This window comes from Wolffia australiana, chromosome 1 (genome assembly GCF_029677425.1).
Source record: "Wolffia australiana isolate 7733 chromosome 1, ASM2967742v1".
Classification (NCBI taxonomy): domain Eukaryota; kingdom Viridiplantae; phylum Streptophyta; class Magnoliopsida; order Alismatales; family Araceae; genus Wolffia; species Wolffia australiana.
In genome coordinates this window covers 28,252,454-28,268,629 of record NC_135835.1, presented here as the reverse complement: position 1 = coordinate 28,268,629, position 16,176 = coordinate 28,252,454, and the positions used below count along the sequence as shown (strand labels likewise).

Below are 16,176 nucleotides of genomic sequence, written 5' to 3'. Positions count from 1 at the left end.
ACTTCTTCTTCTCCTTTCCACCAGCTTCTTCAGCCCTGGATGCTTCCTGCTCAGCCTGGCACTCACTGAGGTGAATGGATCTATGACTCAATTGCACTTATTCCACCAAACATTACTTTGGATTGAATCACAAGACGAATTTTACCATAGGGTGAAGGGGTTTATATAGGGAGAGAGAGCAAAGGAGAGCCATTGTATTTTTAATACAATGGATGGCCAGATCTTCTTTACAATAGCTTCTGCTTCATTTAATTATCCCCTTTATTCATGAAAGTTTCACCTAATTCCTGCATCTTCCACATAAACTAAGAAGAGAGTGAGATTCATTCCACTTAACTCATTGAGTTAAGTGGGGTTAGTCCCACAAATGATAATAATTAACTCCAAATTAGAAAAAGGTGATTTTGGTTCATGATGTTTCACAACTTAACATAAATGTTGATAATATATCCAGATAAAGATAAAGAAGTAAATAAATTAGCTGAAATTGCACATATATATTACTATCATTTTGGATTTATCAAATACCCCCCAACTTAGATCATTGCTAGTCCCTTCGATTTTCTTTGGACTTCCCTTCTCGCCTTTACACCAAGAAGGTATCTGCATGAAGCATTAAGTTTATCAATCACATATCTAGATGAGCATTTTCCTTCGACAATCTAGGTCAAAACCTTTGCAGGAATACATGAACTTTTTTTCTCATGGTCTGAGCAGAACTGGTGGTCATAATAGGGCAGCTTACTTCTCTCTAGGCTCAACACCATAAAAAAAAGATTTCCTCACTTCACACATTGAACTGGGCCTCACCCCTCTTGGTTCACTCGTTCACAAGAGAAAGGGCTACCTAAGTGGTGATGTCCCTAAAAGCTTCATCAGACCTGAAATAGAGAGTATGCACTCTTCACCTCTTATTATGAGCACAAGGTAACAAGGCGTGTTAAGAAACGGCTTCCTATCTACTCTAAGCTTCAAGAGAGATGAGAAGAAAGGTTTAAGGAGAATGGGAAAAGTCTGAGTTAAGAAAGTCGGAGCAAGATTACTTATATAGCCTACTCCCAAGATTCAAGAAGAAATGTGGAAGGTAGAAGAAGGTAAAGATGATCCTCATAAGTTATTCTTCAAGAGAGAATGATAAAATGAGAGAATGAGAGGGATGAGTTGGAGACGTTGGGAGAAGGGAGATGGAGGGAGAAGGGGCAGGGGGACTGACGTGGGTGGGAGAAAGGTAGAATGGAGCGGGTCAGAGAGAGGAGTTGGGGACAATGGAGAGAAGGGGGAGAAGGGAGCTGGAGGGAGAGGAGCAAGGGGTCTGACGAGGGTGGGAGAAAGGGAGAATGGAGAGGGTTAGAGGGAGGAGTTGGGGACAATGGAGAGAAGGGGGAGAAGGGAGCTGGAGGGAGAAGGAGAATAACCAGGCAGGGGTGTGCCAGTGAAGGGAGAAGGGGAGAAAGGAGAGGGATGAGTTGGGACTTAGGAACTTCCACAGAGGAGAAGGGAGATGGAAGGAGAAGGGAGCTGCCAGAGAGGGAGCTGCGGAGAGAAAGAGTACCATTCAGGAGAAGGAGCAGCTGGAGGGGGGCAAACGGACGAAGAGAGAAGGTGGTGGGGGGGAAGCCGGGAAGGGCGTGGTTGTGGGGCGGGAAGGTGGAGAACACCTGGATGCATTGGGAAGGTAACATGTTCGTGAATGGTTTGTCTGTTCGCAAACCATTTGCTAACATGTTTGTGTCCAATTTTTTATGTTCATGTTCATGTTTGTTCATTTGCATGTTCGCGAACGAACGAAATTTTTCTTCCCAACCCTAGACAGACAGAGAGGCAGAGAGGGAGGGAGGGAGAGAGGCAGAGAGGGGGGGAGAAATAGAGAGAGAGGCAGAGGGAGGGAGAAATAGAGAGAGAGAGAGGCAGAGAGGGAGGGAGATAGATATAGATAGAGAGAGACAGATAGACAGACAGAGAGGCAAAGAGGGAGGGAGAGAAAGAGAGGCAGAGAGGGAGGGAGATAGATAGAGATAGAGAGAGATACAAATAGATAGACAGAGAGCCAGAGAGTGAGGGAGAGAGGTAAAGAGAGAGACTGATAAACAAAGAGGCAGCGAGGGAGGGAGATAGATAGAGATAGAGAGAGATACAAATAGATAGACAGAGAGCCAGAGAGTGAGGGAGAGAGGTAAAGAGAGAGACTGATAAACAAAGAGGCAGCGAGGGAGGGAGAGAGACAGAGAGAGAGTGAGACATACAAACAGAGAGACATAGAGGGAGAGAAAGAAGCAAACAGACAAAGAGACAGAGAGGGAGAGAGAGATAGAGAGAGAAAGACAAACACACATAGAGACAAAGAGGGAGAGAAAGAAATAGACAAACAAAGAGACAGATAGGGAGATAGAGATAGAGAGAGAAAGACAAACATACATAGAGACAGAGAGGGAGAGAGAGATAGAGAGAGAAAGACAAACATACATAGAGACAGAGAGGGAGAGAGAGATAGAGAGATAGACAGAGAGAGAGATAGAGAGATAGAGAGATAGATGGAGAGAGAGAGGGAGAGATAGATAGAGAGAAATAGAGACAAAGGAGGGAGGGAGAGAGAGTGACATATAGAGACAACGAGATAGAAAGACACTGAGAGGGACACTGAGACAGAGATTGAGAGAAATACAAAGAGAGAGAGAGAGAGATCAAGAGACAGACATAGGGAGGGAGAGACAGATAAACAGACATAGGGAGAGAAGCAGAAGGATAGAGGACGAGAGAGAAACATAGGGAGAGTGGGGGGAGAGAGAGAGAGAGAGAGAGAGAAACAGAGAGAGTGGGAGAGAGAGAGAAACAGAGAGAGAGGGGGGGGAGAGAGAAAAAGAGGGGGAGAGAGAGAAACAGGGGGAGAGAGAGAAGAGAGTTAAAAACGTTTTACTTGTGATCAAAGAAGATAATATGAGTGATAAAGAGAGTTGCGGAACTTTATAATTGTGATAAAAGAAGAGAAGAGAGAGTTGCAAAACTCTTTGTGATAAAAGAAGAGAGGAGAGAGTTGGAAAACTATTTACTTGTGATAACAGAAAAGAGAAGAGAGAGACAGAGAGAGGAAAGACAGACAGAGGAGGAGAGGGAGAGGGACAGGGAGAGGGAGATAGCGAGACTGAGGGACATAGAGGGAGAGAGAGACAGAGGGAGAGAGAGACACACAGAGAGAGGAGAGAGGAGAGAGAGAGAGAGACTAAGGGACATAGAAGGAGAGAGAGACAGAGGGAGAGAGAGAGACATAGGGAGACAGAGAGACACAAAGAGAGGAGAGAGGAGAGAGGAGAGAGGAGAGAGAGGGAAGAGGGGAGAGGGAGAGAGAGAGATTGAGGGAGAGAGAGGGAGAGAGATTGAGGGAGAGAGACAGAGGGAGAGAAAGACATAGGGAGACATAGATAGACAGAGAGAGGAGAGAAAGGGGAGAGGGAGAGATAGAGGGAGACAGAAATAGACAGAGAGAGGAGAGAGGAGAGAGAGACAGAGATAGACACAGACAGAGAGATAGAGGGAGAGTGACTGAGAGAGGCAGACATAGAGGGTCAGAAGAAGAAAGATAGAGAGACACAAAGGGAGAGACAGACAGGGAGAGCGGAAGGGAGACAGAAAGAGGGATCGCAGGAGAAAGAGACAGAGAGTTGCAAAACTTTTTCAGTTGTGATAAAGAAAAGAAGAGAATAGAGAGGGAGAGACGGAGGACAAGCGAGAGAAAGAGATAGAGATAGAGAGAAAGGGCAAGAGGTAAAGAAATAAAGAGATATACACATAGAGAGAAAGAGACTTGCAAAGCTCTTCACTTGTGATAAAAGCACACAAGAGAGAGAAAGAGACTTGAAAAGCTCTTCACTTGTCATAAAAGAGGAGAAGAGAGAGAAAGAGAGTTTCAAAACTCTTCACTTGTGATAAAAGAAAAGAAGAGAGAGAAAGGGACTTGCAAAGCACTTCATTTGTTATAAAATAAGAGAAGAGAGAGAAAGAGACTTGCAAAGCTCTTTACTTGTGATAAAATAGGAGAACAGAGAGAAAGAGACCTTCAAAACTCTTCACTTGTGGTAAAAGAAGATAAGAGAAAGAAAGAGACTTGCAAAGCTCTCCATTTATGATAAAATGAGAGAAGAGAGAGAAAGATACTTGTAAAGCTCTTTACTTGTGATAAAATAGGAGAAGAGAGAGAAAGAGAGCTTCCAAACTCTTCACTTGTGATAAAGAAGAGAACAGAAAGAAAGCGACTTGCAAAGCTCTTCATTTGTGATAAAATAAGAGAAGAGAGAGAAAGATACTTGCAAAGCTCTTCACATGTCATAGAAAAGGAGAAGAGAGAGAAAGAGAATTTCAAAGCTCTTTACTTGTGATAAAATAGGAGAAGAGAGAGAAAGAGAGCTTCAAAACTCTTCACTTGTGATAAAAGAAGAGAAGAGAAAGAAAGAGACTTGCAAAGCTCTTCATTTGTGATAAAATAAGAGAAGAGAGAGAAAGATAATTGCAAAGCTCTTTAGTTGTGATACAATAGGAGAAGAGAGAGAAAGAGAGCTTCAAAACTCCTCACTTGTGATAAAACAAGAGAAGAGAAAGAAAGAGACTTGCAAAGCTCTTCATTTGTGATAAAATAAGACAAGAGAGAGAAAAATACTTGCAAAGCTCTTTACTTATGATAAAATAGGAGAACAGAGAGAAAGAGAGCTTCAAAACTCTTCACTTGTGATAAAAGAAGAGAAGAGAAAGAAAGAGACTTGCAAAGATCTTCATTTGTGATAAAATAAGAGAGGCGAGAGAAAGATACTTGCAGAGCTCTTCACTTGTCATAGAAGAGGAGAAGAGAGAGAAAGAGAGTTTCAAAACTCTTCACTTGTGATAAAAGAAGAGAAGAGAAAGAAAGAGACTTGCGAAGCTCTTCATTTGTGATAAAATAAGACAAGCGAAAGAAAGATACTTGCAAAGCTCTTTACTTGTGATAAAATAGGAGAAGAGAGAGAAAGAGACTGGCAAAACTCTTCACTTGTGATAAAAGAAGAGAAGAGATAGAAAGAGACTTGCGAAGCTCTTCATTTGTGAAAAAATAAGACAAGCGAGAGAACGATACTTGCAAAGCTCTTTACTTGTGATAAAATAGGGGAAGAGAGAGACAGAGAGGTTCAAAACTCTTCACTTGTGATAAAGAAGAGAAGAGAAAGAAAGCGACTTGCAAATCTCTTCATTTGTGATACAATAAGAGAAGAGAGAGAAAGAAACTTGCAAAGCTCTTCACATGTCATAGAAAAGGAGAAGAGAGAGAAAGAGAGTTTCAAAACTCTTTACGTGTGATAAAAGAAGAGAAGAGAAAAAAGAGCGGTTCAAAACTCTTCACTTGTATAAAATAAGAGAAAAGAAAGAAACAGACTCGCAAAGCACTTCATTTGTGATGAAATAAGAGAAGAGAGAGAAACATAGTTGCAAAGCTCTTTACTTGTCATAAAAGAGGAGAAGAGAGAGAAAGAGAGCTTCAAAACTCTTCACTTGTGATAAATGAAGAGAAGAGAAAGAAAGAAACTTACAAAGCCCTTCACCTGTGATAAAATAAGAGAAGAGAGAGAAAGATACTTGCAAAGCTCTTTACTTGTGATAAAATAGGAGAAGAGAGAGAAAGAGAGCTTCAAAACTCTTCACTTGTGATAAAGAAGAGAAGAGAAATAAACAGACTTGCAAAGATCTTCATTTGTGATAAAATAAGAGAAGAGAGAGAGAGATACTTGCAAAGCTCTTTACTTGTGATAAAATAGGAGAAGAGAGAGAAAGAGACTGGCAAAACTCTTCACTTGTGATAAAGAAGAGAAGAGAAAGAAAGAGACTTGCAAAGCTCTTCATTTGTGATAAAATAAGAGAAGAGAGAGAAAGATACTTCACTTGTCATAGAAGACGAGAAGAGAGACAAAGAGAGTTTGAAAACTCTTCACTTGTGATAAAAGAAAAGAAGAGAGAGAAAGAGAGCCTCAAAACTCTTCACTTATATAAAAGAAGAGAAGAGAAACAAAGAGACTTGCAAAGCTCTTGACTCGTCATAGAAGAGGAGAAGAGAGAGAAAGAGAGTTTCAAAACTCCTCACTTGTGATAAAAGAAGAGAAGAGAAAGAAAGAGACTTGCGAAGCTCTTCATTTGTGATAAAATAAGAGAGGCGAGAGAAAGATACTTGCAAAGCTCTTTACTTGTGATAAAATAAGAGAAGAGAGAAAAAGAGAGCTTTTCAAACTCTTCACATGTGATAAAAGAAGAGAAGAGAAAGAAAGCGACTTACAAAGCTCTTCATTTGTGATAAAATAAGAGAAGAGAGAGAAAGATACTTGCAGAGCTCTTCACTTGTGATAAAATAGGAGAAGAGAGAAAAGGAGAGCTTTTAAAACTCTTCACATGTAATAAAAGAAGAGAAGAGAAAGAAAGAGACTTGCGATGCTCTTCATTTGTGATAAAATAAGAGAAGAGAGAGAAAAATACTTGCAGAGCTCTTCACTTGTCATAGAAGAGGAGAAGAGAGAGAAAGAGAGTTTCAAACTCTTCACTTGTGATAAAAGAAGAGAAGAGAAAAAAAGAGACTTGCGAAGCTCTTCATTTGTGATAAAATAAAACAAGCGAGAGAAAGATACTTTCAAAGCTCTTTACTTGTGATAAAATAGGAGAAGAGAGAGAAAGAGAGCTTTTAAAACTCTTCACTTGTGATAAAAGAAGAGAAGAAAAAGAAAAGAGACTTGCAAAGCTCTTCATTTGTGATAAAATAAGCGAAGAGAGAGAAAGATACTTGCAGAGCTCTTCACTTGTGATAGAAGAGGAGAAGAGAGAGAAAGAGAGTTTCAAAACTCTTCACTTGTGATAAAAGAGGAGAAGAGAAAGAAAGAGACTTGCGAAGCTCTTCATTTGTGATAAAATAAGACAAGCGAGAGAACAATACTTGCAAAGCTCTTTACTTGTGATAAAATAGGAGAAGAGAGAGAAATAGAGCTTTTAAAACTCTTCACTTGTGATAAAAAAAGAGAAGAGATATAAAGAGACTTGCAAAGCTCTTCATTTATGATAAAATAAGAGAAGAGTGAGAAAGATACTTGCAAAGCTCTTTACTTGTGATAAAATAGGCGAAGAGAGAGACAGAGAGGTTCAAAAGTCTTAACTTGTGATAAAGAAGAGAAGAGAAAGAAAGAGACTTGCAAAGATCTTCATTTGTGATAAAATAAGAGAAGAGAGAGAAAGATACTTGCAAAGCTCTTCACTTGTCATAAAAGAGGAGAAGAGAGAGAAAGAGAGCTTCAAAACTCTTTACGTGTGATAAAAGAAGAGAAGAGAAAGAAAGAGACTTGCAAAGCTCTTCATTTGTGATAAAATAAGAGAAGAGAGAGAAAGATACTTGCAGAGCTCTTCACTTGTCATAGAAGAGGAGAAGAGAGAGAAAGAGAGTTTCAAAACTCTTCACTTGTGATAAAATAAGAGAAGAGAAAGAAAGAGACTTGCGAAGCTCTTCATTTGTGATAAAATAAGAGAAGAGAGAGAGAGATACTTGCAAAGCTCTTTACTTGTGATAAAATAGGAGAAGAGAGAGAAAGAGACTGGCAAAACTCTTCACTTGTGATAAAGAAGAGAAGAGAAAGAAAGAGACTTGCAAAGCTCTTCATTTGTGATAAAATGAGAGAAGAGAGAGAAAGATACTTGCAAAGCTCTTTACTTGTGATAAAATAGGAGAAGAGAGAGATATAGAGGTTCAAAAGTCTTCACTTGTGATAAAAGAAGATAAGAGAAAGAAAGAGACTTGCAAAGATCTTCATTTGTGATAAAATAAGAGAAGAGAGAGAAAGATACTTGCAAAGCTCTTCACTTGTCATCAAAGAGGAGAAGAGAGAGAAAGAGAGTTTCAAAACTCTTCACTTGTGATAAAAGAAGAGAAGAGAGAGAAAGAGATCTTCAAAACTCTTCACTTGTATAAAAGAAGAGAAGAGAAAGAAAGAGACTTGCAAAGCACTTCATTTGTGATAAAATCAGAGAAGAGAGAGAAAGATACTTACAAAGCTCTTCACTTGTCATATAATAGGAGAAGAGAGAGAAAGAGAGATTCAAAACTCTTTACTTGTGATAAAAGAAGAGAAGAGAGAGAAAGGGAGCTTCAAAACTCTTCACTTGTATAAAATAAGAGAAAAGAAAGAAAGAGACTTGCAAAGCACTTTGTGATAAAATAGGAGAAGAGAGAGAAAGAGAGCTTAAAAACTCTTCGCTTTTGGTAAAAGAAGAGAAGAGAAAGAAAGAGACTTGCAAAGCTCTTCATTTGTGATAAAATAAGAGAAGAGAGAGAAACATACTTGCAGAGCTCTTCACTTGTCATAGAAGAGGAGAAGAGAGAGAAAGAGAGCTTCAAAACTCTTCACTTGTGATAAAAGAAGAGAAGAGAAAGAGAGAAACTTACAAAGCCCTTCACTTGTGATAAAAGCAGAGAAGAGAGAGAAAGAGACTTGCGAAGCTCTTCACTTGTCATAGAAGAGGAGAAGAGAGAGAAAGAGAGATTCAAAACTCTTCACTTGTGATAAAAGAAGAGAAGAGAAAGAAAGAGACTTGCAAAGCTCTTCATTTGTGATAAAATAAGACAAGAGAGAGAAACATACTTGCAAAGCTCTTTACTTGTGATAAAATAGGAGAAGAGAGAGAAAGAGAGATTCAAAACTCTTCACTTGTGATAAAAGAAGAGAAGAGAATGAAAAAAACTTACAAAGCTCTTCACTTGTGATAAAAGCAGAGAAGAGAGAGAAAGAGACTTGCGAAGCTCTTCACTTGTCATAGAAGAGGAGAAGAGAGAGAAAGAGAGTTTCAAAACTCTTCACTTGTGATAAAAGAAGATAAGAGAGAGAAAGAGAGCTTCAAAACTCTTCACTTGAATAAAATAAGAGAAGAGAAAGAAAGAGACTTGCAAAGCACTTCATTTGTGATAAAATAAGAGAAGAGAGAGAAAGAGACTTGCAAAGCTCTTCACTTGTAATAAAAGAGGAGAAGAGAGAGAAAGAGAGATTCAAAACTCTTCACTTGTGATAAAAGAAGAGAAGAGAAAGAAAAAAACTTACAAAGCTCTTCACTTGAGATAAAAGCAGAGAAGAGAGAGAAAGAGACTTGCGAAGCTTTTCACTTGTCATAGAAGAGGAGAAGAGAGAGAAAGAGAGCTTCAAAACTCTTCACTTGTGATAAAAGAAGATAAGAGAAAGAAAGAGACTTGCAAAGCTCTTCACTTGTGATTAAAGAAGATAAGAGAGAGAGAGAGAGACGTGCAAAGCTCTTCAGTTGTCATAAAAGAGGAGAAGAGAGAGAAAGAGAGCTTCAAAACTCTTCACTCGTGATAAAAGGAGAGTAGAGAAAAGAAGAGAAAAATAAAAATAAAAATAAGCGTTTAGACCTCGGCGAAGAGCAGTTGGAGCAACCTCCAATTATCCCTCCAAATTCCCCCCAAATTGCCCCCAAATCCCCAATTCCGATCGAGCCCTAGAAATTCCTCCCCCGTCGCCATGGCCATGGCGGGGTGAAGCTCCCCCGACCTCGAGCTCCTCCCATGGATACCCCCTCCTCCCCCCTCTCCAACGGCCACTCCTTCCCCGACGACGCCGCCGCCGCCAGAAACGGCGACTCCGCCGCCAAGAAGCGCCGCCTCCTCCCCCTCTCCGCCGACGAGCTCCGCCGCGAGTTCGCCCACCACGACCCCTCCGTCGCGCGCGTCAACAATGGCAGCTTCGGCAGCTGCCCTCTCTCCATCCTCTCCGCGCAGCAGCGCTGGCAGCGCCTCTGGCTCCGCCAGCCCGACGCCTTCTTCTTCGACGAGCTCCAGCCCTCCATCCTCCGCTCCCGCGAGGCCATCCGCGCCCTGATCCGCGCCGACCACGTCGAGGAGGTCTCCCTCGTTGACAACGCCACCACGGCCGCTGCCATCGTCTTCCAGCGCTTCCAGCGCGCCTTCCACGAGGGCGTCTACGCCCCCGGCGACGCCGTCGTGCTCCTCCACTACGCCTACGGCTCCGTCAAGAAGTCCGCCCATGCCTATGTCGCCCGCGCGGGCGCCACCGTCGTCGAGGCACCGCTCCCCTTCCCCGTCGCCTCCGCCGCCGACGTCGTCTCCGAGTTCAGGAAGGCGCTCGACGTCGCCCGCGACGGCGGCCGCAGGCGGGTTCGCCTCGCCGTCATCGACCACATCACCTCCATGCCCAGCGTCGTCGTCCCCGTCAAGCAGCTCACCCAGATCTGCCGCGACGAGGGCGTCGAACAGGTGCCCGTTTCTTCCATTCCCATCCCTCTTCTTGAATTTGCCCATGAACCAAGATTCAATTTTTGACATTTCTGGTATTTATTGATGATTTTGTGCTCTTCGCAATTCGTAATTCATGCTGAACGATTTAAAAGTCTGCTCATCAGATTTATATCTTAGTCGATTCCTGCATAATCACAATCACCTCATCGGATTACCACAATTGCCACATATTCAATAATCAGCATAAGGATGCCCATAATCTCCATGATGCTGTGCTCTTCGCAATTCATAATTCATGCTGAACGATTTAAAAGTCTGCTCATCAGAACTATACCCTCGTCGGTTCCTAGCTCGAGTAACGAAACTAAAATTGGATTTGACCACAATCCCCACATAGTCATCATCATCATTTTTTTTTTGAACAATAATAGTCATCATCATCATCATCATCATAAGGATGCCCACAATTACCGTGATCATCTTCGGCGTAAATTTCAATGATCATCACCTCTAATGCCAATGATCATTGTTGCTTTCATCATCCCATTATGATCTTGATCTTGGTCACCATGAAATTTCAATCATAAATTTCAAGCCGACATGATCTCTGTGATGATCTTGGTCACCCTCATCATCGTCATTACCACCATCACAGTCAATCATCATCATCACCATGATTGTCATCTCCATCGCCAGCAGCTACCCCACCACCATCATCATCAATATCATCACCATGATTGTCATCTCCATCGCCTGCATCTCCTCCACCATCATCATTAAGATCTTCATCCTGATGATCATGATCAGAGTGGTGCACTCTAACGATGAACTTCTACAATACGAATCAGATCCACAAAGATAGCTCCTTCAATTTGCGTACTTATCGATTCAGAGCTGTAGGTACAACGCAAGTGATTTAACCAGGATTACCACAATCACCAAATCTTCATCCTCAGAAGGATGCCTGCATTCACCATGATCATCACAACCATAACTATCAATCATCATCACAACCAACATCAATGATCATGGTTCATCCTACCATTAATATCATCATGATCATGGTGATCCTCATCATCACCATCCCAGTCGATCATCATCGTCATAAATATCATCACCTTGATTGTCATTTCCAACGCGAGCAACATCATCATCATCATCATCTCAATTCTCTCTCTCTCTCTCTGTCTGGATGCAGGTCTTTGTCGATGCGGCTCATGCGCTGGGGAACGTGGAGGTCGACGTCAGCGACATCGGCGCCGACTTCTACACCAGCAACCTGCACAAATGGTTCTTCTGCCCGCCATCTGTCGCCTTCCTCTATTGCCGGCGATCGCCAGAATCCACCGACATCCACCACCCGGTGGTGTCTAGCGAGTATGGCAAGGGCCTGGCGATCGAGAGCGGCTGGATCGGCACGCGCGACTACAGCGCGCAGCTCGTCGTCCCCGAGGTGGTGGACTTCATCAACAGGTTTGAAGGCGGAATCAACGGAATCATGAAAAAGAACCACGAGAAGGTGGTGGAGATGGGCAAGATGCTGGCAGAAGCTTGGGGCACTAGTCTTGGAGCGCCGCCCGAGATGAGCTGCAGCATGATCATGGTCGGTCTGCCGCCCCGGCTGCGGGTCGACAGCGACGAGGACGCGCAGAAGCTGAGGAAATACTTACGAGGCAAGTTCCAGGTCGAGGTGCCGACGCATTACAATGGCAGAAGGCCCGGGGACGAGGACGAGGCCGTCACCGGGTACGTCAGGATCTCTCACCAGGTTTATAACTCCCTGGACGATTACTGTCGGCTCAGAGACGCAATCTGCAAGCTCTTGTCACTTGGCCTCGCTTGCAAGGACCTTCTTCCTTTCCTCTGAGCTTTCAAAGGTTCGTTCTTGCCTCCTCTGATCTCTGTTGAAACAATGCCCTCCTATTTTGGATGGTATTTTCTCAATCTTTTTAATGGAATAACTCCTTTTTCTGCTGAATTTTCTCCATCGTTTTCCATGTTTACAAACGCTTTCTATTTTCTTGCTGATTACTGCCACCTTCATTGACTTCGTAACATGAATCTGAATCTTCATTGACTTCGTAACAAGAATCTGAATCTTCATTGCCTTCTTAACATGAATCTGAATCTTCATTGCCTTCGTAACATTCTCTATCCATTGGATAACCTTTATATACTTCGTAAGATTCAGGTGAATCTTTTTCTCCCTGCGCAAACGCCACCAATTATTCAAGTTTTCTTTGTTTAATTTAATTATTTCCATATTATCATGCTAATTGGGAATTTTGAATGTGCAGTGTTCATTAATTATGTATTGTGTAATTGCACAACATCCTTAATAAATACCTGAAATAGTTATATTTTTTTTCTTCAATTCTTTCTAAATTTCATTGTGAGCAAATACACTCTTTGAGGTGAAGATGGTGACGGTGATGATTATGATGATGCTAATCACTACCATGTTGATGTTGGTGATCATGGCGGAGGTGGTGATGATGACAATGGACTGTACTGCTGATGGTGATGATGAATATCATCATGATAGTGATGCTGATGACAGATCTTGTTGATCTTGATGATGGTGGTATGATGACAATGACCATGATCGTAGATGATGGTGGTGAGATCATGATGTGGTGATTGTGAAGATCGCAGTTGGGATGGTGAAGCTGTTGCTGCAGCAGATGGTGATCATTAAAAACGATGTTAAGGATGACAAGCATGAGGGCTTTCTTTTGGAAGTGGTATTATGATTGTATTGGTGATGATGCTGATTCTTGTTGAGTATGAAAGTAATCATTTTGAAGGCTGCCCTGATAGGAGCATATGCCAATTATGATTATGGAAACGTATCCTGCATGATGGTCCTGAGCAGATGATGAACATGCAAGGATGATGATGATCATGGATACTTGTCAAAGCTTGACAGTCATTCCCTTTTAAAGGCATCGTCAGGGAAGCAGGATGATGATGCTCATGGATACTTGTCTGAGCATGAGGCTCATCCTTTGCTAGGAGGCATCCGAGGAGCAGGTTATGAATATGCTGACGATGATGATGATGATGCAGATGATAGTGGTGGTGGATACTTGTCAGAGCACGAGGTTAATCTTATGAACACGGCATCAGAAGCAGGTAATGAATTTGATGATGATGATAGTGATGGTGGATGCTTGTCTAGGCATGAAGACCATCCTATTGAAGGGGTCAGATGCACAGATGATGAATATTATGATGATGATGATGCAGATGATAGTGGTGGTGGACACCTGTCTGGCCATGAGGACCGTCCTTTTGAAGGTGCAGACGAACAGATGATGAATATGATGATGATGATGATGATGCAGATGATAGTGGTGGTGGATACTTGTCTGGGCATGAGGATCATCCTTTCGAAGGTGCAGACGAACAGATGATGAATATGATGATGATGATGATGATGCATATGATAGAGGTGGTGGATACTTGTCTTGGCATGTGTATCATCCTTTTGAAGGCGTCAGAAGAGCAGGTGACGATTATGAGGATGAGGATGATGCAGATGATACAGGAGGTGGATACTTGTCAGAGCATGAGGCTCATACTTCTGAAGAATTCGTCTGAAGAGGAGATGAATATGGTGATAACGATGATGATGGTGATGCATATGATAGCGGTGGTGGATACTTGTTTAGCATAATGGTCATACTTCTGAAGGATGTGTCAAGAGAGCTGGAGATGATGATGATGCTGATGATAATGATTGTAGTGGTGGGTGATGACACTGATGTTGATGATACTGATTCTTTTCCTCATATTCCTGCGTTTCATAATGATTATTTCTTCGTTAATACCATATGAACCCACAAAATTGATCTGTTTTCTTGTGAACCCCATGAAATGACAAGATATTGGCACGATTGCTTTTTAATTCAAAGTTCATGCCGACTTTTCTGCATAATCGAGGCCAAGGAAAATATTCCATCTGGGCATTTTAGAAATGTATTGACGGCTCTCAAAAGATGAAATATTTCTGTACAAAATGTTTTCTTCCCTACGTAAAATGACATTTTAAAGAAAATTGTAAAGGATTTTGCCATGCTCGCTTCACAATTCCGAATTCATTATAATCATATGCCTAGTCATGCCAGAAACTAGTCCAGATTTCTAATATGTAGGCTCATAATTCCGAATGAAATGGGAAAAAATGTCGATTTTCCATGCATCATCTTTATTTTTCTTCTTCGGATACCTTGAGAAAGACCATCTTTGATAAAGTTATTCTCAAAACAAACAGCATTACGAATCTATATGTATAATTAATATGATACAAACAGACTCACCAGATCAGATTCAGGCAGGATTCAAGCCCAGGTCTGGTTCTTCGGTGAACAAGTTGGCCACGATCGCGCCCACGTCTTGAATTCCCACGCCGAGGCAGATCGGAGCTTTCTCGGCCGTGGCGGTTCGAACTCGAACATTGGGAGCCTGCTTGCACTTGCCCAGACACTTGCACCCGACGACGGCCGCCTTCTCGCCGACTGTTCGTTGAAACTCTTCCATCAGCTCAATTGCTCCTGATTTCTTGCATTTCCCCCCAATACACACTTCAATTCTCTCTGCTGTGGTCGCCACTGTCGTGGGCGTCGCCGCTATCACCGCCATCGCCGGCTCTTGTCGAGCTTCTCCGAGCTTTGGTTTGAAATTTGTTTTCTCCTCTGGAACTGTTTGTCTCATCTGATTTTCGCAGTCGCTCTCACTGGATGAGCTTGAGGAAGATGAGTCCTCGGATTGGCAAAGATTCTTTGACTTTGCGCAAGATGATGTTTCTGGCTTGATCTTTGTTTTCGTGATCATGTCGTCTTCATCATCTTCGGAGCTCGAGCTCGAAGTAGAACTCTCGTCGCACGCGGCTTTCTTCATCTTCTTCTCCTCTTTCCTCCTCTTTTTCATTTCTTTCTCTTCGGCTTTCAGAAGGGATAGCCGAGCCACCAACGCATCCGCCACTCTCTGGAAAATTTCACCAATATGAGAACAAGTAATTTAAAAATTCGAAAGTTTCAATCATCATGAAGCATGTAATATAACTACAAAAGGAGACAGGAGGCGGACTTCCGCAATAGCCCTAGGATCAATCGCCAAGAACCGAAAACAATCGAGCGCATGAAAATAGTAAAGGACCTTAATATGAACTCGGAAAATGAATTGGAGAGGAAGAAAATATGAGCGAGCTAATCCGACTTGCATTCACGACAATCGCCTTCATAAATACGAAGTTGAAAATCGCCGGTAATAAAAATAAATAAATAGGAAGAGAATATGATCAAGTTCAAACTACTTGCATCCACGACAATCACCCGCTTACACCGAAATTAGAAATCACCGATAACGAAAAATTAAATAAGCAGGAAGAGAATACGATAAATCTAAAACGACACTAACCTCCTTACATCCAAAATCGGGAAATACCGGTAGCCAAAAATTAAATAAAAATGAAGAGAATGAAATCAAAATAAAAGACTTACGTCCACGATAATCACCTCGCCGTCCTCAACCTGACCTCCGGCCATGGCTGGCAAGTCGAGGCCACCGGCGGCCTGCAATCCGATCAATCCTTTGATCAACTTCTCTCTTCTCTTCACCGCCATCTTCTCCTCCTTCCTCCCGCCGCACTTCACCGGCGATCCGTAGTAACGGAGATGGCCTTCGTCCGCGAAATTTCCGCGCACGCAGACTCTTCCGATCCGCGCTCGATCCAAACTGTACGCGGAGGTCGCAGCGATCGCGGACGGCCAGCGGATCTCCCTCCCGATCGAAGCGCCCCCGAGAATCTCCATAATCTTCCTCGGCGATGAAGGAGAAGGTAGAGAAACTAGAGAGAGATAACCTCCACGCAAACTGCAGTTGAGAGAGAAAGTCGCCGAACTCGCCATATTTATAGTCTCTGA

At 42.4% G+C, this 16,176-nt stretch overlaps 2 protein-coding genes across 7 annotated transcripts; one reads left to right on the top strand and one right to left on the bottom strand.

Annotated features, from left to right (window-relative positions):
• Nucleotides 1–9,444: 9,444 nt before the first annotated feature.
• On the top strand, nt 9,445–15,005 carry LOC144713593 (putative L-cysteine desulfhydrase 1). Of its 3 annotated transcripts, XR_013584107.1 has the most exons (5): nt 9,445–10,267; nt 11,448–12,126; nt 13,319–13,384; nt 13,499–13,999; nt 14,586–15,005. XR_013584107.1 is itself a non-coding variant. In XM_078588220.1 (3 exons), the coding sequence occupies exons 1-2, from the start codon at nt 9,560–9,562 to the stop codon at nt 12,114–12,116; spliced, it is 1,377 nt and encodes a 458-aa protein (XP_078444346.1). In that variant the 5' UTR covers nt 9,445–9,559; the 3' UTR covers nt 12,117–12,126; nt 14,586–15,005. The 3 variants fall into 3 exon arrangements, 1 of the variants encoding a protein (XP_078444346.1); XR_013584106.1 differs by having other exon boundaries at nt 13,319–13,999; XM_078588220.1 differs by lacking the exons at nt 13,319–13,384; nt 13,499–13,999.
• Nucleotides 11,241–16,176, bottom strand: DGAT3 (diacylglycerol acyltransferase). Of its 4 annotated transcripts, none has more exons than XM_078588258.1 (3): nt 15,754–16,176; nt 14,572–15,238; nt 11,241–12,456 (listed from the first exon to the last, which is right to left on the bottom strand). In XM_078588258.1, exons 1-2 carry the CDS (start codon nt 16,159–16,161, stop codon nt 14,582–14,584), a joined length of 1,065 nt encoding a protein of 354 aa, XP_078444384.1. In that variant the 5' UTR covers nt 16,162–16,176; the 3' UTR covers nt 11,241–12,456; nt 14,572–14,581. The 4 variants fall into 4 exon arrangements, with proteins under 4 accessions (XP_078444384.1, XP_078444375.1, XP_078444367.1 ...); XM_078588249.1 differs by lacking the exon at nt 11,241–12,456 and adding an exon at nt 14,422–14,480; XM_078588241.1 differs by lacking the exon at nt 11,241–12,456 and having other exon boundaries at nt 14,482–15,238.

Excerpts from the sequence above, each read along its gene's own strand:
- LOC144713593 (XM_078588220.1), top strand. The coding sequence starts at position 9,560 with ATGGATACCCCCTCCTCCCCCCTCTCCAACGGCCACTCCTTCCCCGAC. Across the intron at positions 10,268-11,447 it reads GCGACGAGGGCGTCGAACAG|GTCTTTGTCGATGCGGCTCA; the intron begins GTGCCCGTTTCT and ends GTCTGGATGCAG.
- DGAT3 (XM_078588258.1), bottom strand. The coding sequence starts at position 16,161 with ATGGCGAGTTCGGCGACTTTCTCTCTCAACTGCAGTTTGCGTGGAGGT. Across the intron at positions 15,239-15,753 it reads GCGAGGTGATTATCGTGGAC|AGAGTGGCGGATGCGTTGGT; the intron begins GTAAGTCTTTTA and ends GAAATTTTCCAG.